Genomic DNA, 17,883 nt, shown 5'->3' on the forward strand with positions numbered 1-17,883 from the left:
GCAGGGTATGTGCAAGATGGTTTGTATGCTGAATTAAGCTAATATTGGTTTGTATGCACATTACTCCTTAAGATTGCTCAGTAAATACTATCTCTTTTTTAAAGCCCCATAGTTCTGTTGAGCTGTGGCTGGACATTCAGCGGAGTTGGTGCTAGTACTGCCTCCTCTGCACAGAAAGAGGCTGCGCTGCAGAAGTGCAAACCAAAAGGTGGTCCTTATCCAACAAGCCAGCAGGTCTAAACATCAGACGGAAGACAATGAACAGATGGCAGACACTAGGGAAAAAGGTCATTATTTTGTTAGCAAGGAAGTGCAGCAGCTGCTTTATCACTCTTGCTGTGAAGCGCTGTCAGGCTATGTCTTTTATAGGCCTCATAGAAAAAGAGAGCTGAGGAGGATTAAGAGCTGACATACCTGGGGAAGTATTAAAAGAAAACAGGAAGGCTCCAATTTGGAAGGCTTAACAAGCAGGAGATGACGGCTGACAGTGCTGGTGAGCGCAGTAAGCCCTTGACCTCTTCAAAGCTGTGCCGTGGGCCTTACCAAAATCTACCATATAATTTCTGAAAGCCATATCTGGAAAACCTGGAAGAGTAGAGTTCAGTACACAGCCCTCGCTCTGCCCGCTTTGATTTGGTATCTTACAAATCCTTAAGTGTTCTGCTTCAGTGAAAACTTACCAATACCAAAACTTACCAAAAATTACCAACATCAAACGTTCCCTAGAGTCTATTTTGGAGCTTGATATATGCTTTCTTTAATTGAGGGTGATAAGATGCTGGATTGTCTTATAGGGAGATACAGTGGTGTAATATCCTGGGCAGTTATGGTTGTCTTGTTCCAGGAGAAATGACTCTCTTTTGCCTTTAATTGTGTGGGGTGTTGTTTTTTTTTAATACAGGTTACATTACCTTCCCTACTGCTGAACCCCGCATGCTGTAAGCCTGTTATTCATACTTCCTGAAGCAGCCTTGGTAACTCCTCACTTTTCTGTAGCCCACCCTACCATAATTCTAAAAGCAAGCGATGGTTCATACCTGGAAGCTTCTGATCTGCTTGCCATGATCTTTTGCTGTGCCTTGTTCCTCTGAAATTGGCATGCGCGTTTTCAAGCCAGTCTTTCTTTATATATAAATCTGAAATTTTGAAACTTGGCTTTTAAACAGAAGACCTGTTGAAATGTCAGCTATGTTCATGGTTTTTTAGCTACACACTTTCTGCGTGCCTGGATTTGTTTTTTACTGCAGTACTGTCAGCATCAACTCTTTCTTCGTTTGGAAGCTCAGTAAGCTGTCTCCTTTGCATTAAATAACTGAAAAATACATTTCCATAAAGGTTGTGCTCAGGGGGGCTACATCTGCCAGAACTAACAACACTTAGCGCTTCTGCACGTAGTATGTTACAAGCACTAATCTAAGGCATAAAGTAGGATAGCTAGCAGATAGCTAATGTGCAGCTTGAAGCAGAGCCCCAAAGAGAAGTCACAGACGGGATTGCCTTTTTGTCTTCATGCTTATTTGGGGGTTTAATTTGGAGAATAGAGTGTTGTTACTCTTTCCAAAATGTATTTCTTAAAATTTGTTTTAGGGATGGTACTTTTGCATGTATATGTGAAAGCTGTCAGGTTCATTTTGCAGCCTCCTGCGGCTGCTGGAAGAGGGGAAGGGGAGACATGCGCGTGGTGGGGCTTGTGGTGTTTTCCCTCACCTCCATAGCAAAGCTTTCTAACTGCGTAGTAGGTGGCCAGAAGTCAGATAATCTTTTTCGTGGTGGGCTAAGAGGGGTACTTGCTTGTCTGTAGCTCTGTCAGGTGAATTGTCCCAGCGCTGTCTGCTGCTGTGGCTGTTGGAGCCGCGTTAGGCTGCCAAGTGAAATTGGCCTCATCCTTGGGTAGTTTCACTGCTGCCCACAAATATTTGAGTAGTGGCATTGAAACAAACCAGTTTTTACTGGCTGCTGCTTGGGCCAGGTTCGCTCTGCTGAAACAGTAAGGCTTTTTGTCTATAAAGTCAGAAAGACATCACAAGCATCGTGCAAAGTTTGGGAAGGTGCATGTACATCTGTAATGGTCACAGCCCTCTTCTTAATGGAAGACTAAAATTTTATACTAATTGCTGTCTAAGAACTCCTGACTTGTTGAGGAGAGGTTGCATCTTGACATCGTCTGATTACCAGGCTTTGCAGTAATCCTCGTGACAGCGTATGGATTAAGTAGAAATTTATCTCCATTGCCCAAGAACACAGAAAGAATCAATGTGTTAGATAAACTTTGTAAACTCCTTAAGTCTGTCTGCTTCTGTCCTTATTATAATAGTGTGGGAGCCGTATGTGCATATGGTGGGAACCATAAATACGTGGCAGGAATGTGACAGTAGCACTGTTCCATAAGCTGCCATTAAACATACTACTTTTCTCATAGGTGTATGCAGAATATCTTTGTGGAAACAGCCAAACAGACACCTCCTTCACAAAGGAATACATTTGGTGAGAATTCTTTTATTTAAATCAGCTTCATTGTGAATGTGTGTGTAGCTGCATGGCTAATGTAGAATTTCCTAGCACTTTCATTCAGGGTGCCATAATGGTGTTAATGTTAATCATAAGTAACTCTTGAATTAAAAATCTTCTTCTAAACCACTTCTTTCTTTACACCTGTGTGAGATTTGCTTTCAGTTCTTTGACTGAAATTTCCCATATCTTTCATATTCTGACAGTATGAAAGACCAGTCAAAAGCATGACTTAAGTTTAAAAAAAAATTATTTTTTTTTATGCTGAAGGGTGATGTGTATTTTACCGTTATATTAAAAAGATAAATGATAATTTATCTCTTGAATGACTAGTACCTTTGTAAGTGGAGCAAAAACTAGTCAATAGTTTACGTGTGTTCTTGTTTGATTGAAATCTGGCTGAAGATCTGGGTTTGCTTCCACTTCCTAACAGAAGAAAACACAAAGCTTACGTGTTAGTCTGCACAGCTGAAAGGAAGGAGAATGGAAAGTGCCGCTGAAGCGCTGGACATGTGCTTCATGCACACCCGTATGCATTCTGCCAGGACTCCATAGGGATCCCGCCTCACTCTCTGTGATCCCTTAATGTGTGTGTGTTAAAAGAAGTGGGAGTCTTTTTCTCATGACATAAGATTTTGTGAATTTGACATCACAGGATGAAAATGCCAAGCAATGAACTATTTACTTTTTTTCCCCTCTCTCACCCCCTCAGTCTTAGCATAGTTTGAAGAAGGTTCTGAAAAAAAATCAGGGAAGTTCCCAAGTTCAGATTTCTGATCCATCTTTGCCTTGTTACATGTGCTTGCACTACATGCAATAATTGTACTGTTGTATTCTGTGTTTCTGCATGATTCAGTGCGTAGTGAAAAAATTGCATATCTATGAAACCCTCTAGTTTTGGTTGTGCTCTGTTTTAAACCACCAGTGTATATTTCCGGCTATGCTTTACGCTGTTTTGACATGTGAGGGTAAGTCATAAAAAATGAGACGGTGCTCTGGAACTACTTAATACGCTTATTGAATGTTGCAGGGTAAATAAGACCAGCTTTCTCCTTGAATGTGAAGACAAGTGTGCATATTCAGTAACTGAATATCATCCAGTCTTAAGTCCAATGGAGAGATCTTGTACAAGCTCAGCAGCTTGTAGCAAATAGTGCCTTTCTGGACAGGTAGTTTGTTCCTCGTATTCTGCTTGTACAAGAAATTGTGAATCCAGAAAATTCTTTGTTCCTTCTGCTAAGACGAACCCTTAACTTGAGATACCAGAGATGGGACTTCCATATTGTGGCTTCTTCCCAAGAGCCGCTGTTGTTATTGGAAGCAGTATTTTCCTTCTCTTTGAAATTGCCAACATGGTTTTATGCCTGGTGACCTGTAAAAACTAGGTGCGAGGTGAATCTGGATTCTTCCCCCCCCCCCTTTTCTAATCATGGGTTTTTTCTCCTTGTTTTTCATGAGCTGACTCAGCAAGGAGTGTGCAGTGATCTAGCAATCTTTTGAGCTCCCCACGTATAAAAAATAATTGTACTTTGCCGACATTATTTTATGTTTTCTTTCTACAATGTAACCTTGGCGAATACCTGCTAAAGGTCTTTTGTGGTTTGCTGTGCCCCTCTCTCCCCACCAACACCCTCTATGGAAATACAAATTCTAACCAAGGTGGTTGTAAAACATTTGGAAAACGTCAGTATGCCAAAGATGACGTTTTCAGAATGCTGACTGGAAAATAGAGGGTTTCAACAAATTTAACTTCGTGCCTTCAGGATCAGTATCAAATTCTATGCTATCTGATAAATGCTTGTGGATGTAGAGGGGAGTGTAGTGCATGTGCATAACTTAGATTCCTGCTTATTGGTTGTTAACTCCTGACTTCAGTTTTATACTGTACCTGCTGCTAACACTGGGGACATGGGGATCTCTTGCAGCTTCCTCAACACTTACAATCTTAGGCTCTTCTTAAAAAGTTTGTACCTTTCCCCCTCCTCCAGTTTTTATTAATACTGAAAGCTAGAATCCCAAAATAAGTTTTGTTCTTCAGTGGTGAACACTCAATGCCATAGAAGTTTATTAAATACTGGTTCTTGATGAGGCAGACTGTATGCTTAGAGTTAGGCATACAAGTAACCCTGCTGAGATCAGGATGATTACTTCTGTGAATAAGCTTGCATATAGTTTCAAGAATTTATAGGCTTGGGGCTGTATTTCTCTATTAAAAAGTCTTTTGTGTGTAGCAGTTCCTTAAAAATCAAGTAAAAATCATATTGATAATTATATTAAAAAATAAGGGTTTTTTAAATGCTGTTAAGTTTGATTTTAACATTGCAGTAGCATATCACACTTAATGATTAATCGTTTGGGGGAAAAATATAATCTAAATCTACAGCAGCTTAAATCCTTTTAGTTCAGATAGTTGCTTCAGAAAAAGCAGCAGCAATACTGAGCAGTCTGCTGGGACAAGAAGTGCAGGCAACATTCATCCTACCCAAAGTCCGTCTGCGGTTTTAACTGGATGTAGTGTTACTCAAACTAGAATCAGCTAGAGACATTTTTGAAATGTGATCTTTCACATCTCAACTGAGGACTGTTTAATTTCATTTGGAAAATCTTAAGATGTTAGAAGTCTCTAACATCAGATTCCTTTGTATTCATGCTTAGAAAAAATTGTTATTCCTGAATTGTTTGGAAAGTTTGGTTTTCTCACGTCCTTCAAGTATTTGTTTGCATAATTCCATGTAATATATACTGGCATCTCTTACAGTAACTGACTGCTTTAAATTTCTGAATGAGGTCTTCAAATTATATGAATTAACTTTCCACCCTCGCTTTCTTCCCCTTTTTTTCTTCCTGAGCCCTCTCACTGTAAAACTAAGAAGTGTTAGCTCCTCATCTACTACCAAAATCCTGAATTTTAAAATGAAACTTAATTCTGTTATGTAAGTGAAGTTGCATATTATATCCTGATGGATGTTCTTACGAGTTGCTGTGTCACATAAAACAGTTCTCAACTTTGATGTTTAATGCTAGAAATCAGCACTCTCATTCTGCAAGAAATTATGAAATTTTAAACTACTCTTCATGATGGAGCAAAAATTTAAATAGGTCTCTCTATTCAGCCTGTTCAAAAATGTTTCCCAGAGCTGCTGAAATAATTCAAATAACTCTAGCAGCTCAGCCTACTGTAGAGATAGAGATTTAGAAGCTGGGACTCCTAGATCTCCTGCTATATGGACTTGTGAGGAGGTGAGCAGAACAGCAGACAAACTCTTTGAATTGGCTGGGTTTCAATTGCAGTTCTGTCAGTACAATGTATTTTCATGGAATATTTGGACTTTGAATCTCTAGTTTCCAATTAAGTTTTCAGTGCGCTTTAATCAGTACCACATTTGAGTGGCTTAATTCTCCCCCAAAAGTATTGGCCTTGCACCTTCAGATTAGTGCCTTAGGCATTAGCTGAGAGTTGTGCTCTCTTTTGGGTCTTACAGAAGATTTTTACATTCTTTTTCTTTCTTGGGGCACATCTTCGACAGGGAGGATGCAGAGTAGTTTCCCTTAGGATAGACTACAGTCTGGTGAACCAGTGGACCTCTTTTGCAAGGTGGGACATAGGAGCTTGGCTCTTACTAGCCCAAGGAGGCACTGAATTGTGGTGAGTGCTTTTACGGCATTACATGAAGTATGGTGATTGTTCCTGCTTTTTAAACTCCAATGTTTAAAGAAAAATAATATTCCTGCTCTCTTCTTCTGAAGATTGGATGAAGTCATCTGTCACCAAGAAGTTATTCCAGTCCTTTGACAGCCAGTCAATAGAAATACCCACCTTAAATCTCTGGAAGGGAGTCAGGTTTAAGGCATGCTCCTGTGTTTAATGTTTCCTGTTCACCAGTTACATTACACCATGTTCAGCACACAGGATTTTGGATCACTTTTCAGAGGCTCTTAAGTCTCCTGACGTGTTGAATTGGATACAAGGTCATGTAGCTTAGGGTTTAACCCAGGCGTCTTAAAATTTGTTGCTCAAGTCTTTTGTTGGATCTAGGTCTTGGCTGTGTAAATTTACTGGAGAATGTCTACGGAAAAACCAAGACTTGAATCCTGTGCCAAGGCTTTGTTATCTCTCCCCTGTGCCAACTTCTGTTCCAGGTCAGCCTGGAAGCCTTTTCTCATAGGGATGTGATTCTCCTGTGATTTTTTTCCTGTATACCGATGTAGCCGGAGAACAGTGAGTGAAAACTAGAATAGGCTTGTTAGGAACACCTAGCAGCATCGCTGGATTACTTCCAGGCGCTGATAGAGCCACACATCATAAGTGTGGTTCTTCAGCTTTCTGATCCGCACACACCCAAAAGCTCTCTTCTGTGGAGTTGCAGTCCTTTATAGAATAAATTCAATCTTGCCAACAGTGAGTTAGTTTTCCTTAGCTATTTTTCTCAGGCGCATATAGTAGTCTCCTGGCTCTTGGGGTCTGGTACAGCAGGTCAGCAGCACCTGAGCTGTGAATGATAGGACACTCTAGTCCGTGTAGTTGTAAGAGGGGTGGTGGAGTATTTCTGTGGTTTAGAAGGGCTTATAACTGTGTTGGACCATTGCATGTGAGTGACGTATTGTGTAATATTTCTGTGTACCTCTTAAAAAGGAGCTTATGGTCAAGAATTACATAACCTTGCTGTTTTGGGGGAGATAATAGGGAGGAATGCCTAACCTTGTCACTGTTTTTATGTAGAGCTGCAATTTTTTTAAATTATGTTCTAATGCTTTGTCCCTATTCTAGAAACTCTGCTGTGAAACTTGCCTGCCAATATGTCGCTTCGCTCGTTTGGCTTCGCGGGGAACTTTGAGTAAACCTGACGATGGCCTAACCTAGATTATGGAGAGTTACCAAGCTGTCTTTTCCACACCATATCTGTCTGCCAGCCTTGTCCTCATTCTTGCTGTTGGACACTCTGTTTTCTAGCATTCTTCCACATTAATAACTTAGTCTGACTGCCTTCAAAATTTATTCATAATCCCTGGCAGTATTTTGCCTTTCCTAATGAGATCAAATATTTTTTTCTGAGCTTCTTGTGAGGAATTGTTGACAGAAACTTTCTGGAAATTCAAACAAGCAATTTCAAGCTGGGTTTTCTTTTGGGTGTTACATGCAGAGGATTCGAAGAGATGAGAGAAGTAGTTCTTCATAGAAATTTGTCTCAATTCATTTGGATCTCTCTTAAGTCTACTTTAAAATTATTTCAGTTGTTCTCCTTGTTGAAATAAGGCTTGCTAGGCTGTGATCTCCTTCCAGATTCCTAATACAGTAATCATCTTAACTAGCAATGTGGCCACATGTTAATTAGCAGTACAGATACTTTAGTTCATGCAGATGTTTTGATAAAGTAATGTCAGATCTTTGTCAGTTGGTTTCAGCATCTGCCTTAGTATGGGAGGAAACACTTCTTATTCTGATAGTGCTTGGTATTATTTTTTTTTTTGAGTTAGGAAAAAACCTACAACAACATACGTGTATCTTCTCACAGTGAAGATGAAATCTGCATATTTCTTCCAATTCACATAATTAATAATGAAGACTGTTGCAAAGAAATCACTTAGTACCGGAATTCAGTCCTTTCTTAGTATCTTTGTCCTCCTCTTATGCTCTACAATCTGTCAAGTTCTTTTTTTTTTTTTCTTTTTTTTTTTTTACTTACTGACTTGTGATAAATGAAAGAACAAGGAATTATATAACTCCCTCTTCTCCCTTACCCCAGTTACCTCTTAGCCTTCATGTCTTTGGTCTTCCCTGTTGATGTACTATAATTCATTTTCCTGTTTTTTGGCTTCCAGGTTTAGATTTCTGACTTTTGAAGGAAGCTTGTTTGTCATTCCCATCAAACCAGCCCTACTGGTGGTGGATTTTTTTTGCTTGCCTTCCTGTTCAGCTTTCTTTTAAAGGTATGTATGCATTCTGAGTCATGAACTGATATCCTCCATGCTGACTGTGAGGACTTTTTAATATTCAATTCAGGCTCTGTTCTGATACAGAGATCTCTCATTCAGTATGTGGGTGCTAGTTCTTACTGTGATGTTTTGTCATTGTAATTGTACTACTAGGGTTTTAGCTATTGCTCTCTAGGTGAATCTTCCCACCCTCAAGTTCTGCTTCTGCCTCCTCATCCCTTCTTCAGATTCCAGCCCCTGCTTTCTCGCCCAAATGACGAGGTACAGAGAAACTTGGGAATAGGCAAAAGAGCCTGGAATTCTTCTTTTATGGCGGTCAGTGACTCCTGGAAGAAATCTGAAGTTTGTAAAGGCTTGCGTATGTGTGCAGGGAGAAGGGAATTAGTGGGTCACTGGCCAGGCAGGGAGATAGCAGGATGATGAGTGGTTTAATACAACTCATTTCTCCTTTTCCTAGCCAACCCTCCCTCAGTGCTTACTGAGAGAAGAGAGCAGGATTAGCAGGAGGGCTCCAGGGAGGAGGCAGGACCTAATACTGAAGCACATTTTGGTGGGGAGGAAAGCAGGAGGGAAACCTGGACTAGTCCTTGCTTTTTTCTCCACAAAAGGGAAAATGCAGTGAGCAGAGCTGCTGATTTGAGTTTCCTCCTGAGCTTCGCCTCTCCGTTAGGGACTACTGCTCTAGAACTGCTCTAGGAAACAGCTTTACTTGGCATAAAGAAATTCTCTGCCTGAAACGTTTCCATCAGAAAGTCTGTGCATAGTTGAAATAGTCTGCTTTTGCTTCTGTCACCAGATTGTGTATGCAGTACTATTACAAGATAACTGGAGTGTTTTCATTACATTTGTTCAATCTTGTTTTCATGACATTTGTTCAAATTCTACTGCAAGGATTGTTTCTTGGGGTTTTTTTTGTTTTGTGTTTTTTTCCAAACTGCTGCTTTCTAGGTTGCATCAAGTCTTATAGATAGGCTGCTGTTGTTTCTCTAGCATCCACCACCTTGACAATCACTGATCTCTTCTTTTTAGTATGTAAATATAAGCTGTTGTATGGCAGTGGCTGTTTTGCTTTCATACCATTTTTCTTCTTGATCACCTTGTAGGTTTGAGATGTACTTAGTGAGGGAGGGGTGGCAGTTTGCACCAAGCCTGCTGACCTGTTGAAAGTTTCTTTTTCAAGTACTGAACTAGTTTGAAAAATGTAAAAGCACAGTCTGATAATAAAAAGAGTACTAATTGGTTAGTAGCTGCTGGCTTACCTAGTAATGAAAGAGAAGTTTCTTTCTTATGGAACTTTAAACTACATGAATTTTAGATTTAAAGGTTACGTTTACACTTTGCCAGAAAAGATGTACAGCGTATATGAATTTCTCTTTTAGGCAATAATGAATCAAACGGACAAAAATCAACAGGAAGTCCCATCATACCTCCATGATGAACCACCAGAAGGTATGTAGTAGTTCTCATAATATCAAGTAAGTTTACAGAAGTTCATCAGAAATTCAATTAACTCTTCAAAAAAGACTCTGCAGGCTAAAACACTTCCAGCTTTTGTTTAAGTAACAGTAAACAAACCAGCTCTGGAATGGAAGGGGATGAGCCTGGATTCTCTTTCCCTTCAGTATTCCCTTGATACAAATCCATTGACTGTAACTTAGCAAACAACTCTACTGATAAATTATAAGCCCGGGGGCAGAAACTGAAAGACAAACTGTAGACATAGCTTCCAGGGATGTGAATTTGGTCTGATAGGTGTTTATTTCTGGTGTTCATATATGAAATAGAAAGAGCCCAGCTTGACTTTGGATACTGTGCTGAATCTATAGGGCGCGAGATTTTTTTTTTATTTTTTATGTTTTAACAAAATGCTCTTGGAGACCCTTTTTTTTTTCCATAAAATTAACTGTGGTTCTAACTGTTAACTTAATCTCATGGTTTCCAAAAAAAAAAAAAAAGAAGCTTGACTTCAATAACACCTTGATCATCTGAGCCAAATGAATCTTAAATTGGTTATTAATTAGCTCTGCAGAGAAAATATAGTTGCAAATCAGCTATATTCCCTTCTAGGCTGTGGAACAGCAGGGTTGTGAAGAGCTCTTTGCATGATACAGCTGGAAGCATACTAGATCAAAAATCATTTTTGGTATATAGGTTGTCTGTATTTTGTCATCTTCTGTTGCTTTAAGACTGAATGGGTTGGATGCAGAGGTCAATGAGTCTTTTTTGCATAGTGATTCTTAAGCTCTACTATACTTGAACATAGTACAATATCATGGTGCTATGACAAAATCTTTTTAAGCACCTGTGGAGTTATCAAGATCTCCAAATGTCAAGAAACATTGGAAGCGTTTCTAAAAACAAATGCCAGGTTAGAAACCATGCCCTAATGCATTATTCCCAAGTCTAGTGTTTGAGACTTTTTTTTTCATTAAAGTTTGAGTTAAGTTTAAATGTGTTCAACACCATGAATAGAGCTTGAAATGTGCTCTGACTGGTAAATTACATTGGACTTGTCCAGTTGTCTGACTGTCTCCTTCAAGGACATTTTTTGGCTTCCATTTAATACAAATTTAATAGGTTATCCAGATCTTAACAGCAGAGGATGATTGTCTACAGGTATTGCAGAGTTTTAAATAAAACTTGTGAGTTACTGAGACTTACGTTTCTTCTGCACAGTATCTTCTTTGAATAGGATAGTAACCAGTTTGAGTATATAGTTAAAATAGCTGGAGGGAGTTGATGCAGTTAGAAGATGGAATGGAATGAAACAGAACTTGACTTAAAGGAAAGACCTTCCTTGAAGGGTTTTTTCTTTTCCTTCTGTTTCATGTGCACTTTTTGAGCCTTATATGTTCAGTTTAAATGTTGGAATACCCATGAAGAATGTACCTGTTTTAAATGTTGTACAAGGCCTTTATATGTGATACACTTTTACTGTTGTAAAATGAAGGCCAAATAAGGATGGAAGCTTACCAGTTCAGTCTTGGCAAGAAGGTTGGCCCTCTGAACAGGCTGCCAAAAAAAATTCTTACAGGAAAGACTTGATTCCAAAACCAATTCACTGTCTTTTTTAAAGATATAAGTAGTTCCAAGTTGTCCAAATGACACTTGACAAGTTAGGTGCCCAAAGGCTTTAAAGAATTATATATAGGGAAGAAGTTTCTGTATTCTTCTGTGTGCTTGCTGTGAGTAATACTATACATGTTTTATGTTCTACTTTGCGAGCAGCACCAACCTTTGCAACCTACACTCATTCACACTGTTGTTCACTGTCAGACTTTTTTCAGCAGGAAGCTGGCTGTAAAGTAGTATGGAGGAGCCAACCCCTTGAGCAGGGAACTTGTCATTTTCTCCCTGGATTTAGGAATATTCTTTTTTTTTTTTTTTAATCTTCTTTCTCATACTGATTAGAAACAAGGAGACAAGTTATGCTTATCCTAGAATAGAAATCAGCCAGCAGTAGAAACTCTTTGCAGCTGCAGGCATTTACTAGATCTCATGAACAACACAAATAGGAATGAGATGGGAACATGGCAACCATCACTAGAAGTATGCAGTTATTAATACAGCAAGTCACAGTCAGTATGTGTGCTTGTGAAATGTAGTAGGCTTTGTCAAGGGATTGGCAATCTTAACTAACACAAGGAAAAGCATGCCAAGATTGTTTTTGTGGGTTTTTTTCCTCTTGTGATTTATTTATTTATTTTAAGCTCACTGTGATGACTGCTTTCTTCCTGAATTGCTGAAATCAGCTGTTAAAATTCGGTATGGTAAAATTTTCTTCCCATTCAACCCAATCATATTGATACAGTTAGGCAGAAGTGAAGCATTAGCTGAATTAATTTTTTACAAGGTGTATAGCTCTAGTCATAAGAATCCTTTCTAGACAGTAGAATTTACACCAGGGTCTATAAATACCTCTTTCAGAATGCAATTCTTTAAAGGTTTTTTGTATGTAAATAGAAATTATGTTCTCTGTATGCCTCAGTTGGAGATGCCTCTTTGCTGGAGTTCTTAAGGTCGAAGACTACTGACTTAAAACGAACTAACAAGGATATTATTTGACTTTAGGTGAAAGGCTGTGACTTATCCTCCTAGTTTCCACAACCCTTTTTCTTACAGAAATCAATTTCTTATCTTAAGTAAGGGAGACTAGTGTAAGCTGAAAGTATTTTGGTATTTTCTGCTCCATTGACCTGCACTGTTCCTCTTTTCTATATGCCTATTTTTTTTCCACCAAACCTATAAGAAATTCGTTCTTTGAGATGGCCTCTTTTTGTTTGAATTATTCCAGGCACGCTCATAGGAACTCTGAACTTTATTTTTTTGTAATGAATACTTAGTCCTGGGTCAGTTCTGGCATTATTACAAGCTCATTGGATGCATGTGAGAAGTTGTTCGTTTTAGTCTCATCTTGTAGTACATGAGTGTCCACATCCTGTGGACTGACTCTTCAGAACTGTCTTCTCCATGTGAGTTGTCAGCAGCAGGGCCCTGGTGACAGTCCTGTTCTGCTGAGTCTCCTAAGGCACGTTGCTGTGCAGAGTGAGTGTACTGACAGGGGCTGGAGATGGTCTCTGATGGATCTATAGCTGCTTTTTCCCCTTCTGCCTCTCTAGATGTTGTCCTCTTTCCAGCATGTTCCTTCTGCCTTTGACTCCCTTGCCTCTTTATTTTGTGTTTGCTTTTTCCCTAGCTCTGCCTGCCATGGCTCACTTGCTCTTTACTTGGTCTTCCTGTTGATTTCCCTAAGCAAGGGAAATGTATCTAAATCCAATGTATTACGTACAGATAGTTATAAGTTTTTTTTTTAAAAAAATGGAACTCTCGTCCTATACTTGTTAGTTTTTTTTTTTTTGCCATGTTTTTCTCTGAAACTTTTTTTGAGAAGGAGACATATTTGGAGTTGGTGAGGAATTGACAAGGCAGGAGCTGAACAAATGCTGCATATGTAACATTATTATGGAAGACTGGAGATTCCTGAAGGCTCACGTTGAAAATATCTTACAGACAAATTGTGTCAGGGCTAAGCTACCTTACAGGTGCAGTAGATAACTTTCATGTGTGGTTCAATATAATGCCAATACAATGTTGAAACAAAACAATCTGCTTTAAAAGTTCTATATCTTCTTTAAAGATAAGATGATATTTATGTAGTAGTGGGGTGTGAAGCTGTAGTGTCAGTTCCCTTTAGAGGGAAGGTACATGTATATCCTTATCTTTTTGAAGCTTACACTTAGAAGTGTGAAGTAATTATGAAATTATTACAGGACTAAGCAGCTATCTGGTGCTGAGTTTGCAGACAAGCAACCTAGTTCTCGTTGTCTTCCTATTACTCTAATACTTCCTATTATTTTGAGGCTATGTAATCATACAATAAATACAGAATACAAATTGACTTATACTGCACGTAGTAAGAAACTATGCAAGTGAAATTTAAACATAACATTAAGAAGAAAAAATGGGGAGATTTACACTGTCAGCAACATGCAGAAATCCCATGGTTAGAGATCTTTCTGTGCTTCTATTGGCAATTTCTGTTGGAAGTTGTAACTGCTTGACATCATTAATGCTTTTGGGGACTCCTTCTTTTACTTAATAAACTTCCTTGAAAGTTATTTGGCAGGCTGACTTACTTTTTCCCCCTTCCCCATCTGAAGAACAGAAAAGGCCTTTTTGGAAGAAAATCAGATTTGTGTACGTGATGAAGACAGGAAGTGGTACAGCGAAGAGCTGTCCTGATTTATTTTATTTTATTTTATTCCTCTTCTCTTCTTTTGAGTCCCTCTGGTACTTCTCCTATTCTTAACCTTTTTTCCCCTCTTTTCTGACCTTGGTATATGCCCCCTGTAAATACATCTTCAAAACAGTAATTATTAAGAAAAGGAAGTACTTCATCTCAAGGTGAGTTCTTTTCAAAGAAGACCTCCTCATTTTTAATGAACTTCTGGCTCAAACATTTGGTTCTTTCTCCAGGAAACCTTTTCCAGCCCTTCCTTAGGGAGTTGTGCTGCCGGTTATTTTTCCTCCATGGGTAATTCTGAGTATTGGGGTAGGGGGAGCCCCCTTTAATAAAGGGGTTTTCCCCTTTATTAAAGTCCAGAAAGGAAGCTGACTTGGCCATGAGGCTTTCCAGAGTCTGGGAAGGTGGTGATGCATAGGGACAGGGGACAGGAATTTATTATTTAAAAAACTGCCTGGGAGCTATATGCCTGAGAGTTGTAGGCTCAGTATTGATTTTTTAGAAAACAGTATTGAGGTATCTTGCTACAGCAAAGTGTCTTGCCGCTTTATTTGGAACAATGGTGTTGCATGAGTTTCCAAGAAAAGTAATCTGCTGGATAAGTATAGACCATGTGTAATGGCTGTTAGGCTACAAGGAAATACTTATTCATAACTTTTCTTTTGAAAATGCTTTAACTGTAACACTGACTGACTCAAATGTTGTCTCCTCCTTCAGGTTCATTAAAAGACCACCCACAGCAGCAGCCTGGCATGCTTTCTCGGGTGACTGGTGGCCTCTTCAGCGTAACAAAAGGAGCTGTTGGTGCCACGATTGGGGGTGTTGCTTGGATTGGAGGGAAGAGCTTGGAAATTACCAAAACAGCAGTCACATCTGTGCCTTCAATGGGAGTGGGGCTGGTCAAAGGAGGTGTTTCTGCTGTGGCTGGAGGTGTTACAGCTGTAGGATCTGCTGTTGCAAGTAAAGTGCCTTTAACAGGGAAGAAAAAGGATAAGTCTGACTAAAAACAAAACTGAGACATACTTGATTCTTCAGAATATTACATCAGTGGCATTAAAATCTGCTAAGATTTGGACCACGAGAAGCCATGTATCTTAGACATCTATCTTCTAAAGAGCTGTGCAAGTAACTTGATTTCCTCTGAAAAGGACAGACGAAACTTGGCTAGCACGGTGTATGAAGATTTATTAGAAGCTAGATTCAAGCTTTATATCTGGTGAAATGTTACACTTGATAACTATAGAAGCGAGTATGTGTATCTGAAGGGATAATACATATTTGAATATTCACTTACTGTAAGTCTCTTGCAGTTTTGGATTAAAATGTGAACACAGAAATTTCATTTGGTAATCTCTGCAGTACCATAAATATGAGATGCCAATTACTGTTCCCAGTGGTTTCCACATCTTCCTGCTAAGAATCCTTGAACTGTGTAATGGCATTGTTGGATGTGCCTAAGTAGTTTCACTTATGAAACGGTATTTGCAGGCAGCCTGTAAACTATCCATGAGTGCATTCTGCCAGTGTGGGCTGGAAACAAATAGGACTGGAGGGATGCACAAATTGGAAATGGGAGTGGGAGATAGGAGGTGAGAAAGCTTGACAACATGTGGCAGAAGGGATCATAAAGAGTAAACTAATTTAATTGTTAATGCCTTATTGGAAAAAAAAATTTATTAAGTGAAGCTGTGTAAAGAATTGTCTTGTTGTTTCAGTGCAGTTCACAGAACAAGCTTTAGACTCTCTTTATGACTCCCGATATCAGAAATTTAGTCAGCTTTTACTGCAAACAAGATTGCTAAATCTCAGGTGTATTGAATGATACACATCTGTCTCCTGCAAGTGAAAACTTGCTGCTTCTAATAAACTTCTTATAGACACTAGAAAAAAATGATGGCTTAATTGAAACTGGGCTGATGTTTGTGATCATCTAGCACTATATTATGACAACTGTGTAACTTGAAAGAAAATCCTTTGTGTAGTTGGGAACCACTGAAGAACTAGCAGAGTTGTTGTCTTAACTTCATGATGTGTCAGGTTATCTTCTTGCTCTGGCTAGAAGCTTCTTGTTTCTAGCTTCTCATTTAAACAAATGCAACAAATTTTTCACTACATCTATATCTCATACTTTACATTTTGATTTTGAGTACATTTAACACTTTTATTAAAAAAAAAAAAAGGCAAATGAGGCCTTAAAGGAAAATAAGAATGAAAAACATTATCCAAGTAATACTGACAGATTCCAAACTTTGATATACCTCATCTGGGAGCATTTGTAGGCCTTCTGCAGAGTGGAGCAAAACACACTTGCAACTTTGAGCTGTCTCTTACCTTAAAATAGAAGCTGTCTGTGATCTTTGTGCTGACTTTGCAAATAAGTAACTTGTTTGGAAGCCCATAACAGATGACTGAAGATTCATATGAACATTCTGCATGCAGTATTTACTAAAAACTTGTGTTCCTACAGAAAAATTTTAAGCATGTAAGCTTACTTTTTCAGTGGCTACGGTTGTACAAGAAGGATATATAGGGTTGTTGTTTTTCTATTTTGTTTTTTTTAGAAATTAAATCAAAATATATTACTTGTCTAAAACTTACTCCTATTCATGGATGTTGAAAGTAAACTATGTGTAAGTTATGGTACAGTAGTCACTTAGTCTTTCTGAGCCATTGGTACTTTAACTGCAGTCTGGAACAACTTTCTTTATTTGATACTAGTAATTTTTTATGTTTAACAGTATTTCTAAGCATGGTGAGTTGGTGGTGGGGTGAAAAGACCAAAAAACCCAACAAATGGAGTTATCTGTTCCTTTGTTGTTTGCACCAGATGCTTAGCTCCATTCTGCTGAAAGTGTATAATGGGGTATAAGAAGTCTATGCAATACATGCAGACTTACTGTTTTTATTGTTAAAGGCTAATAATATAGAATACAGAGTAGCTTAGAGATATCAGTTAGCTATAGAAATGAGCTAGCTTTGACACCAGAAACAGTTTAGCTGCAGCAAATAATTAAGTATGATCTGCTCCCCTGCAGTTCTCAGTGTAGATGTATCCACAGAGTGCTACTGCTGGACTGCAAAGTCAGCTATTTCAGAGCAGTGATATTTGTGACATTCAACCAACCCTTCCTAATCACTTTCCGAAAACTTAAATGTTGAACGGATCATACCTCTTTTTTTATGACGTTCTCTAATTTTTATACTATGAAGCTTGCAGCAAAACGTGTGGTCTGAGATACATAATGTTAGAACTGTAAAAAGCTACCAATGCTTCATTATGTTTTGTTCTTACCATGTCCTGTAGTCATTACCTCTGAATCTTGTAACTGAAATGCTTTAGTATGGCATATGGTTTTAGTTTTAGAGAAGAGCTTTGTACTATATTCTGCATATTTTCCATTCACATATGAAACTCACTTCTTTTTGTGTTCTGATTCTGTCCTGACACTTGTGAAACATTAAATTGTTGCTGTTTCAGACTTCTGAAAGCTTCCTTTGTTAATTTGTAGAGAAAGGCAGATTAGTGAATACTTAAGGGTGAAATCTTCATATCATTTCATGCCCCGAAGTGTCTTTTTTCTGCATCTAAGTAGTGTCAACAAGCTCTTAAAAACTTTAGCCTCTCTGTGTTGTAGGCTGTGCGTAGACACTACCCAATTCCTTACTGATTTTCCTGGGAACTGAGGCTTGTGGAAGTC

The 17,883-nt window shown here is 38.7% G+C and overlaps 1 protein-coding gene across 3 annotated transcripts; it reads left to right on the plus strand.

The window, feature by feature from the left end:
• The first annotated feature begins 222 nt into the window (after positions 1-222).
• On the plus strand, positions 223-17,651 carry TMEM263 (transmembrane protein 263). Of its 3 annotated transcripts, none has more exons than XM_026056810.1 (4): positions 223-287; positions 2,420-2,484; positions 9,822-9,891; positions 14,903-17,651. In XM_026056810.1, exons 1-4 carry the CDS (start codon positions 266-268, stop codon positions 15,187-15,189), a joined length of 444 nt encoding a protein of 147 aa, XP_025912595.1. In that variant the 5' UTR covers positions 223-265; the 3' UTR covers positions 15,190-17,651. The 3 variants fall into 3 exon arrangements, with proteins under 3 accessions (XP_025912595.1, XP_025912596.1, XP_025912597.1); XM_026056811.1 differs by lacking the exon at positions 223-287 and adding an exon at positions 8,329-8,436 and having other exon boundaries at positions 2,419-2,484; XM_026056812.1 differs by lacking the exons at positions 223-287; positions 2,420-2,484 and adding exons at positions 6,089-6,154; positions 8,329-8,436.
• Positions 17,652-17,883: the final 232 nt, after the last annotated feature.

This window comes from Apteryx rowi, unplaced genomic scaffold (genome assembly GCF_003343035.1).
Source record: "Apteryx rowi isolate R43461 unplaced genomic scaffold, aptRow1 scaffold_133, whole genome shotgun sequence".
In the NCBI taxonomy this organism is placed as follows: domain Eukaryota; kingdom Metazoa; phylum Chordata; class Aves; order Apterygiformes; family Apterygidae; genus Apteryx; species Apteryx rowi.